Raw genomic sequence first — 11,521 nt, 5'->3', positions numbered from 1 at the left:
TCATATTTCTATATATATATTTTTAATATATACATATTTCTATCGAAATAGAACAACACTCAAAGTTCCAATCGAAATAGAACAGCACTTGAAGTTCTAATCAAAATAGAACAACACTTACAGTTCCAATCGAAATAGAACAACACTTGAAGTTCCAATCGAAATAGAACAACACTCAAAGTTCCAATCGAAATAGAACAACACTCAAAGTTCCAATCGAAATAGAACAACACTCAAAGTTCCAATCGAAATAGAACACTCAAAGTTCCAATCGAAATAGAACAACACTCAAAGTTCCAATCGAAATAGAACAACACTCAAAGTTCCAATCGAAATAGAACAACACTCAAAGTTCCAATCGAAATAGAACACTCAAAGTTCCAATCGAAATAGAACAACACTCAAAGTTCCAATCGAAATAGAACAACACTTGAAGTTCTAATCAAAATAGAACAACACTTGAAGTTCCAATCGAAATAGAACAACACTTGAAGTTCTAATCAAAATAGAACAACACTTGAAGTTCCAATCAAAATAGAACAACACTTGAAGTTCTAATCAAAATAGAACAACACGAAGTTCTAATCAAAATACTAATCAAAATAGAACAACACCTGAAGTTCCAATCGAAATAGAACAACACTCAAAGTTCTAATCAAAATAGAACAACACTTGAAGTTCCAATCGAAATAGAACAACACTTGAAGTTCTAATCAAAATAGAACAACACTTGAAGTTCCAATCGAAATAGAACAACACTTGAAGTTCTAATCAAAATAGAACAACACTTGAAGTTCTAATCAAAATACTAATCAAAATAGAACAACACCTGAAGTTCCAATCGAAATAGAACAACACTTGAAGTTCTAATCAAAATAGAACAACACTTGAGGTTCCAATTGAAATAGAACAACACTTGAAATTCCAATCGAAATAGAACAACACTTGAAGTTTCAATCAAAATAGAACAACACTTGAAATTCCAATCCAAACTGTTACCAGTAATAGTATGTGCTCTGTGTTTGTTAGTCAGTGCATGTTCAACGGACCTGTTTCAGATCACACAAACACTCTAGTACCAAATTAGTCATTAAAAACCATCAGTTTTAACTCTTGTTTCCTCAGAGGTTACTTAATTTTTTTTTCTCATTCAAACATCTGCTTTTGGATGGAACGCAGCATTAATGCTTCCCTCGGCCCGCTTTAAAGAGACACTGTTGATTAATCTTTCATTAATTGACCCCAAAACTCTAGCGTCTCATGATATTTTAAATATACCGTAATGGATACTACATTTTAGACAGTACTGAACTACATGAACCACTGTGCTTGCTAACTAACGTCTGGATTTGACTCAAGGTTCGTTTGAGTTCATTTAAGTCCAAAAAAAAAATTTATACAAAGTAAAAACTGAGAGCATACAAGTGTAAGTCAACATCTCAAAAATGCAAACATAAATATTTCCCACACAAGCAGGGAACATTTCAAATGAGATATTGCTATCAAGTCAATTTCTAAAAATAATCAGTAATTTGGTGGTTAAAAAAAGTGCAAGTAGACGACAGTATAAAACATGCTGCTCAGACAGCCAAACTTCACCGATAAACTAAACATCCACGAATATTCTACTACTGGAAGTATAAAGGAAATTTTTTAATCTAGTGGAGCATAGCTGTGCTATCATGCTGAAAGTCTGAGACTTCCCATCTGGTTTTTGCTTGTAGTTCCTTGAGGAAACAGTATTAAACACTGACCTTTGGGTCTAACATATTAACATTTCAGGCAACGTTTGCTCTCTTTTGAGTACTTTATGAAGACCATCACTGCTCGTAATGTCACTGAAATTACTTTTAAGGTGCGGTAGCATTTAGCGTTGTTTAGCGAATTTACACAAGCGAAATCCGGCCATTTCAATAGGAATCCACGTGAGGGCGAAACATTTCCCCATGCAGATTTTGCAACGATCTGACCATCAGAAAAGATAATTAGTTTAAAGGAGTTTCTTGTGTGAGCTGTTATTCATACATCACTCTACCAATGCGAAATCCATGTGGGGAAATTCCCAATCCCGTCGATTCCTATTGAAATGACTGGATTTCGCTTGTGAAAATTTGCTGAAATTACTTTCTGAAGGACCATCAAATGGACAGAGTAGAAATGTAACTAGAATTTAACTGTAGAAATTGAATTAGCCTTTATGAGGGTTGCACTTTGGCCTTTGTGATGGTCCTCGACTCAACCAATGTGAAATCCTTGTGGGGAAATTCCCATTCGCATCGATTCCCATTGAAATGACTGGATTTCGCTTGGGAAAATTCGCTGAAATTACTTTCTGAGGACCATCAAATGAACAGTAGAAATGTAACTAGAATTTAACTGTAGAAATTTGTGGCTTATGTGATGGTCCTCGACTCAACCAATGTGAAATCCTTGTGGGGAAATTCCCATTCGCATCGATTCCCATTGAAATGACTGGATTTCGCTTGTGAAAATTTGCTGAAATTACTTTCTGAGGACCATCAAATGGACAGTAGAAATGTAACTAGAATTTAACTGTAGAAATTTGTGGCTTATGTGATGGTCCTAGACTCTACCAATGTGAAATCCATGTGGGGAAATTCCCATTTGCGTCGATTCCCATTGAAATGACTGGATTTCGCTTGGGAAAATTCTCTAAACAGATTTCCCCAATGTGACCGTACCTTTAGTTTCCTCTCAGCCAAGAGTCTCAAGAGCGAATCCCAGAGTTAAATTTCTACACTGTCCATTTCCACATCCTCTAAAGTAGTGTCCGATTGAGAAACCATTATGAGTTTTTGTTTCTTTGAGTATTGTCTGACCATGCCGCTCTCCTCTTGGTCCGTCTGATTGAGGTCCTTTTCCAAAACCTCAACAGAACTCCCACGACTAAACATGGCATTGTCCGTGGACTCGAAGGACTCGCCGCCTAGACCCTCGAGTTTGGTGTAGCCTCCGCTACCGAGACCCTCCAGTCGAGGGCAACTGAGACGCCTCGATCGCACCTGCCGGTCCGTAGGAATACATGACATATCCAGATCAATAGACCTGGAGTAGTCCGATAAAGCGCTTAAAGACAGGTGAGATCCTGTGGTTTTGCGGCCCGGAGAACACGGTGGAAGCAACTGAACCTGGGATCCTTGCAAAGAAACTCGAGGAGCTCCTTGCAAACTTCCAACACTCCTATAAACCTCCACCGAGTCCTGCGGAAGCTCCGGATGACTTTGAGCCGGTTCCACTTTGGCCTTTGTGATGGTCCTAGATGCCACCAGATCCTCCAAACGTCTACAAATGGCCTCGGCGTCCAAAAACTCTCTCTTGACTTCTCCCGTTTTATCCGAACCCCTTCTTTCGGACGCTCCTCGGTTGTTGAGCTTCATCATTGGCAGGGTGAACGCATTGACCGAAGTTGATACGATTGTTCTGGTTTCCCATTGTTTGAGCTCAGGTGGGATTCGTTTCTGATCTTGATAGATACTGTAGACGGTGTCCGTAAAGCTCTGTTTGTCCAAAGAAGAGACTCGTGGGATTGTGGTCGACAGACGTCGGGATGGGATCGTGCTACTCGAGTCGTGTCGACCGGAGCCTGGAGAAGGCCAGGAGACTTTATTCGGGGATTTGTTCTCTTTCGATTGGCAGTAGTTCACGAAACCGTTCAGCGGCCCGGACTCCTTGCTCCGCAAACTATGAATGTCAATCACCGTTGAGTAGATGTCTCTTAGATTGATGATTTTGGTCTTTTTGTCTCTGTTTTCGTGAAGTACTGCATTCGCACAAATGAATAGGAAGATCCCGATTCCCATGATTAAAGGTCCGAACACCTTCAGCTTGTCGGAAAACAAGTATCTGTTAATAAACGTAGCGAATGCTCCAAGCTTAGCCGAATGCACCTCAGCAGTCCCATTGGATCCATTATAGCTCCTGAAGACTTTATCTAGTAGATCCCATCTGACGCTCACATTGACCAATTCTCGGCTCTCGTAAGTCCTCAGAGCGCTCGATGTGTTCATCAATCCCGGATACGGCGGATTGGGTTTGGGCCAGTATCCCATCACAGCCATTGCGACGCCAACCAGCAGCACCAGAATCCCAATGGCAGCGACCAGTCCAGATATGGAACACAGCTTTAGCTTTCCTTTAACCACAACCACTTCGTTCTTCCTCTTTTTCTTCGCTTTCCTCTTGCGCTTGTTTTCGGCGCGGTTCTTCGCGCGGAGGGAGTCCTGTCGCCGGGCAGATATTCGCAGAAGACCCCCTGTGGCAATCATGATGGCGCTCAATTAATCATCCTGGAAAAGACGGGAAGAACATGAGAACATTAGTGTGAGTGTAAATTAGTGTAAAACATTTAACCAAAAATGCAGTAAAACATTTTGAAATATTATTTTAATTTAAAATAGCTTGTTTTCTATGTGAATATACAGTAAAGTGTAATTTATTCCTGTGATCAAAGCTGAATTTTCAGCATCATTACTTTCATTACATTACATGATGTAACGACATTACATCATTACTCCAGTCTTCAGTGTCACATGATCCTTCAGAAATATTTCTAATATGATGATTTGCTGCTCAAGAAACATTTATGATTATTATCAGTGTTGAAAACAGTTCATGTTTTTGTGGAAACTTTGATACATTTTATTTTTGAGGACTCTTTGATGGATAGAAAGTTTAAAAGAACAGCAATTATTTGTAATAGAATCTTTTGTAACATTATAAATGTCTTTAATGTCACTTTTGATCAATTTAATGTGACACTGAAGACTGGAGTAATGATGCTGAAAATTCAGCTTTGATCACAGGAATAAATTACACTTTACTATATATTCACACAGAAAACAGCTATATTAATTAGTAAAAAATATTTCACAATTTTCCAGTATTTTTAATCAAAGAAATGCAGCCTTAGTGAGCAGAAGAGACTTGTTTTTGTTTATCACCCTTTTTTAATGTATGTCACACACCAGCATTTGCCGTGCTCCTATTGGTTCTTCATCAGATGGATGTTCCAGAAGCTCATTTATCCCGATGAAAGCTCTGTCAGATCTGGAAGGCTGAACATGCGAGAGCTTGAACACAAAGCAGGCGCGACGAAGCTCCGTCCCGGGCGAGTGTTCGTCGGGATCTCCGGCACACCGAGTGGGAGCGAGACGCTGGATCCTGCGAACACCATATGGATAGTGTGGGTTAATGCAGCACACACACACACACACACACACAGCGATCACAGACACATGACTGAGAGAAGAACAGAAGCGGTGTGAGACAGAGACAGATGATATGATTCACTTCAGACTCCAAACAGAAAGATGAAAAGCATCTGTTTTTTCTGTTTGGTGTTGATTTGACATAAAAGCTGATTCTGTCTCGAACTGTGGGAACGCGAGTAACAGGTACAAGCGTCTTGTTACTGGGTGCACATATGATTTTAGCTGAAAATATGAGTCCTGGGGTGTAACAAAATATTGCAATACAAAAATGCAACAATATCATGGATAGTTCACCCAAAATAAAAATTACTTACTTATTTTTATATAATGTATAATAATGCAATGGGGGAATATTTGTGGCTCCTGATAATGACAAATATCTGATGTTCCCAGTAAAAGTGTCCTACATTATTAAATATATCTAGTCAGTGACAGAGATCAAGCATATTCATCTACAATAATTCAGTATTTTCAGCTTCAGAATCATGAATATTGTTATTCTGGTGTCTCTATTGTCCTGTGCTTTGTCCAAGTCCAAGACTATTTACACACACAATGTAATATCAAATTTAGCATTTTCATATCATATTTTGAGTATCGTAATAATATGGTATGGTGAGTTCAGTTTCGTGATATGCATCGAATCGTGACATGAGGGTTTCGTTTCACCCGTAAAGAGTCCAATAAAACACGAGGTCCTGTCCAGACAATAGATTCAATTAAATTCAATCAAATAACAATGAATTAAAGCTTTAAATTCATATGGGATCAAATAAAGAAGTAACCAGTTGTGACATGCGACTGTATGTTGAGTCTGAATAAGTGACATCTCTTTGATGACATGTTCACTGGCATGAGGGCGGGGCAACCTGTCACTCACATGAGATCCACCAATAGCAAACCACAATCATCCAATCAAGCCCCGCCCACATTTGTTCTTATCCCAGAAGCGTTTCACTCGGATATACAGTCAAACCAAAAATTATTCAGACACCAGAAATTTTTTATTACTAGTGTGTGCAGGACACTATAGTTCATTAATGTAAGTGAGGAGAGCAAAATAAAGTAAACTGTGACATATTATACCCAAACACTCTTCATACAGAGACTACCAGTAAAACTTTGGGAGCAAAAATGATTGGGACACTTTGAGCTGATCATGTTTTGCTGAAGTGTTTTGTCTTTAATTGCTAATGCTCTTTTTACACACAGACTGAACACAATGAAGCATTGCTTGGTGATTGGTTGAGCTAAACTGGTATTATCTAATTGTGTAGTTAAATTTAACAGCTGACAGATATTCAACATAACTCATGTGTGAGACAGTCTAACAGAAGGACGGACAAAACCAGTCAAATATCAACTGAGTTCTGCTCATATTTTATTACCACTTTCTAAACTATAGCGAATAAACTGTGATAATGTGAGAAATGTTGAATAAATGCTGGTGTGACTGTACGTCATAACAGGGAAGAAAGGGCGAGAGCAACTTCACTTTCATCCCGACTTGAGTTCATGGTGTCGTTCTAAATAAACTTCCAAAGATTAATTACTGAGTGTTTTCTCAAGGGTCTCACCCAAACACAGCCTCATTAAAGCGTGCAGAAGCTGTCCAGTCCGACACCGGTGTATATAACACACTCTCTGTTTATTTCATATTTTTAATCACAGCAAGACTTTGCAGTGAACCAGTCTACATTTCTGCACAATAATTTATGGCACCAATTAAATCTTTATATTGTCTTCCAAAAGGGACGTTCAGAGGAAAATATAAAATTTGAGTCTCCAGCACCGGTTCATTAGTTCTGAATCATCAGGGGAGAAAAGAAGAGAAAAGTGAATTAGTTTCTTTCTGCAAACTCACTGAGTGTCCATTTCTCTGTCACTTCGCGCTCATTAAAGTCCCTCAACACATTAGACATTGATTTAACATGAATCAGCAGATCCGACATGATAACGACCCTCCAAGGCTTCATAAACCCGACGAGAGTAAACATGTTCTCGTCAGTCGTGAACAGAGATGACTCTAGAAAACGTGTGGTGTAACTCGTGCTTCTCTCTCGGACGGCGCTAATGTCGGGTGAATGATGGTGCACTTTTATTTCCCTCAGTGTTTGGCATCTGACGTCCCACTGGATCACAACACGGTCAGGAAAAGTACAGGAGAAATATCCCCGTTCCCTCCGGTCATCAAACACATCAGTAATAAGCGTTTATGGACCTGCACTAAATGTAATGCGTAAGGTTTATGGCTGGTCACGTCTTTAAATCAAGACAAATTGACTTGTACAGCACATTTCACACACACACAGCTTCAGAAAATGATGATGTTAATGTTTATAATATCTTAATATCTTCATGCCTTATAGTTGCATTTAGCAGATTAGAGCTGTGCGACAGTATAGTATATGATATAAACAATCAGTTGAGATTTTATAATTAGCATATAATGCTTTACACGAGTGTCCTGTATGTATGCAGATCATGTTGGATATACTTATACCGTATATGCAACTTTATAGACAGAACTGGCCGACTATAGTTACATTTATGATTCACTATATGTATAGTTGAGTATGTAAATGTGAATAAAGTTGGATATATACATTAGATAATATATAACATTTTTGCGTTACACTTTATTTTAAAGTTTCATTGTTACAGTGTAATTATATATTTAAGTACTGAGTAATATTAATGTACTATAGGGTTAGGGTTTGGTTGAGGGTTAGTTGCATGTAATGATGCATAATTTACTGTTATTACTATGGTAAGTAACATATTTAACAAGGACACTGTAGAATAAAGTGTTACCCTATTCTGCAACAATATAATCAATCACATAGCCTAGATTTAGCCAAGTCATCTGAAACATACAGAAAGCATCATCATAGTGTTTCTCCATCATATTTTCATCAGACATTGAGATAAAAGGCTATGGTCTAGTGCATATGGCTGAACAATGCTCATGAATATTTAATGATATAAATATTCCGATTGGTTGTTTGTCCGTGAACATTCTAGAAGCACCACATCATTTCACTGAAAACCTTCATCACCACAAGTCAGTCTTAATAAAAGCAGGAAAAACTATTGCTAATTGGATTAAAAAGATTTCTACTAGAGTAAATGCATTACGTGGATCTGCGGTCAGTCATTGTTTGAACGTCTCATAATGTAATGTATATATACTGATTGGCTACGAACAAATGGCTTTTCTCCATCTTCATCTCTTCAGTGTTTGATCATGTAGAAGCTCCAGCTCTTCTCTATATCAGTGTCAGTGTTCCTGAACTCACTGTAGTCTCGAGTTTCTTCCGGGAACGAACACGTCACAATATTCCTCATTATAATAATTAATGCGCAGAATAAAGGGGCGGGGCCTGGTTGAGTTAGTTAGTAGTGGTTATGGAAAGGGGCGCGACATTTCCCAAACACACTCGAAGCGCTCGACCAATCACAACACACTGCTCCAGCCGACCAATCAGAGCACAGTGTGCTTTTCAGAAGGAGGGGCTTCATAGAGACAGGAAGTAAACAGAGCGTTCCTGACAGACTGGGAAGAGAGGAGCCGCAACAATGGAGAATATGAGGAAAATAATCAACATTCAAGCAGGAAAACCTGTTCTAGTAGAGCCTGAGACATCATCAAGACTTTAAGGGCATAATAGGTCCTCTTTAACAATTCAACACACAGATGCTGACGTTACAAAACACACTGCTTTTAAGAAACAAGGCTCCCAGAGTTCTGTGTTGGCACTGCTTCTGTATTTCCAACCACAAAGATTTATAGATTTGATGAATTCCTGAGAGTGTTTGGCAATGAAAGACTCCACGTTTAATCAAATAAAGCTGAAAAGGCTCTGACGGTCCAGATAAACAGAAGATCACGCAGGCCGCGCGAGTTCAAAGGTGTGTGCGAATCCTTCCACATCAAAGCAAACAGCAGATAATCCGTGCGAACAGAGAAACGAGCGGCGGGATCCACAGAGACTTCACACATCAATTGACATCTCAAACACGGGCGAGGAGGATTTATGGATCACAATGACCTTTACATTCATATCTGAAGGGCTGGATGAAGGGCAGCGGAGATGAAAATAAACATCATGAGGACAAAACACAAAATGACAGCGTTCGCACAAGACTGTCAGAATCAATTTGCGTGTAAAACTATAGAGACGTAGAAGAAATATGATTTCCATCCTCATGCAGTCAGAGCAGAGAAACATGAAGGTAATGGAGCTGGAAATGACGGCTATTACCATCCGAAACACGGGGCGCACAAGTCAACAAATAACACTACACACACTTATACCAAGCATATGCAGCCGACATTCATTTATAGTGGGAAATGAATAATATGCTGCTTTTCCTCTAGATTTGGTTTATACTATGTGTGAGTTGCAGTCTTGCTATACAATCAATAAAGCTCCAAGAAACTACAAACTAGATTAGGTTTGGATCACCTGTGCCGAACAACACCTGTGTAACTGCTATTGACATGTTTAATTGAAACTAATGACTGCGAGGGACAGATGCGCTGTTCATTCAATAGGGTTTACTTGTTCGTTGAAAATATGTTTTCCAAAACAAATTCTAGAGGGCAAAAAGGTTGTGAACATTACATTTGACTTTGAATCAATCAATCCCTCCACAGTTTCATTATCATTTGCATTCAAATAAATATGCAATCCGGACTAAAGAAGGATCTGGTCTCGAATGCGGATCTGGATTCTGCGCTTCAATGCGAGTCCAGTTGCATCAAATCCCTCTAGTCATTATGGTGCATCAATAAAGGGTTTGTTTCAACCGGCTGTCGTCTCTAATGTAAGAGAGAACCACTTAGTGGTTTACAGCATAAATACGCCAGTTCTGTTGCATGAGGATCTGCAGTTAATGCATGTCAATCACTTTACACTGCACTGGGTACTCCAGATTTTTGGGTTGTGAGAGACTGGTCAGCTTGAACATGTTCATGTAATGAGCTCTGATATCACAAACATCTCTTTCTGCATTCATTATTGCACTGACTGGAAACAGTGATGTAACAAACTCTACATGCAGCACAAAGTCAACTGTATACCTGACACTGTCTCTACCTGGAAGATCTTCAAGGTTTTTAATAACCTAACTGGTGAAATGAATTGGTGATTGACTGGAATTTATTTACAGGTACGTTTCATATTAGAAGACCTAAGACCTTTAAAAGAAAGATTTTAACAGTCAAATACACAGAATATAACATGCATTGCTCATATATGAGCCTTTTAAACCTGCAACATTGACAGGTTCACCTCAGTGTTAGTACAGATATACGATTTTCAGTCCTTCAAATCAATAATAATCAATAATCAATAACCCACCTACTCTTCAGGGTTTTCTTACAGGTCAGTGATATTCAATAATGAGGAGATTTATAGTCAATTAAGCTCAATCTAACAGTTTTCTGTGATGTTACCAAAAAATTAAAACGCTTCTTATCTCAATTAAGACACGGGGATCGTGAAAAGAGGCGAATGCAAATGATTAGAGTTTTAGTGTTATTTGCACATAAAATGGTGATTTTGAAAATGAGCTACTGCTACATGCTTCTATTAAAGGGCTTTTTTGACGAAGGAATTAAACGAAATAACGAATAAAGGTATTTTAAAACAGCCTGCTTTCCAAAAATGCACGTAAAACTGAACAGAAACTGGAAAATCAGGGGGTTTATGCGTAGAAAATAACATGCGTAACAGCTCGTGACATTCGGTACATTTAACGAGCCCTAAAAATACATTAAAACACTGGAGATAGCCAGTCACGCGTTCATATATTCATCATTTATATCATTCATCGATAAAGCATATTATCTACTCCAGCGACACAGTGAGATGAACAATAAACGATCGCTTACCGTCAAATATGGCTAACAAATTCGTATTCCGGCAATTAAACGAAAACTTTCTCCCTTCGGAAGAGAACATTTTGCGCTCAGGTGGAAATAAATAAGTTGGTTATTTCCAGTATTTCCAGTCAGGAATATTCCCGCGCTCGTCTCAGCCGTTTACTCGCGCGCGCGCTCGTCTCGCGCTCTTCTGCTGTGGGGAGTGTCGCGCGCGCGGGTTTCTGATCCGGAGAGTTTTGCGCTTCGGGTTCGGATGCTGAGTCTCTCTAGTGTGTGTGTGTGTGTGTGTGTGTGTGTGTGTGTGTGTGTGTGTGTGTGTCTGCTTCTCGGGTGTTGTTGCTATGATACCACAGCCAGAATCCGGTGGAAGTGCTGCAGGATTTGAATAATTGCCTTCTAC

The 11,521-nt window shown here is 39.1% G+C and overlaps 1 protein-coding gene across 1 annotated transcript; it reads right to left on the bottom strand.

Annotated features, from left to right (window-relative positions):
- Positions 1-2,640: 2,640 nt before the first annotated feature.
- On the bottom strand, positions 2,641-11,521 carry tmem200ca (transmembrane protein 200C-a). Its single transcript, XM_084399296.1, has 3 exons — positions 11,131-11,521; positions 4,986-5,181; positions 2,641-4,307 (listed from the first exon to the last, which is right to left on the bottom strand). Exon 3 carries the CDS (start codon positions 4,284-4,286, stop codon positions 2,748-2,750), a length of 1,539 nt encoding a protein of 512 aa, XP_084255422.1. The 5' UTR covers positions 4,287-4,307; positions 4,986-5,181; positions 11,131-11,521; the 3' UTR covers positions 2,641-2,747.

This window comes from Rutilus rutilus, assembly GCF_951802725.1.
Source record: "Rutilus rutilus genome assembly, chromosome: 24".
Taxonomy (NCBI): Eukaryota; Metazoa; Chordata; class Actinopteri; order Cypriniformes; family Leuciscidae; genus Rutilus; species Rutilus rutilus.
Note: the sequence above shows the minus strand (reverse complement) of the source record. Positions and strands in the feature narration are given on the sequence as shown.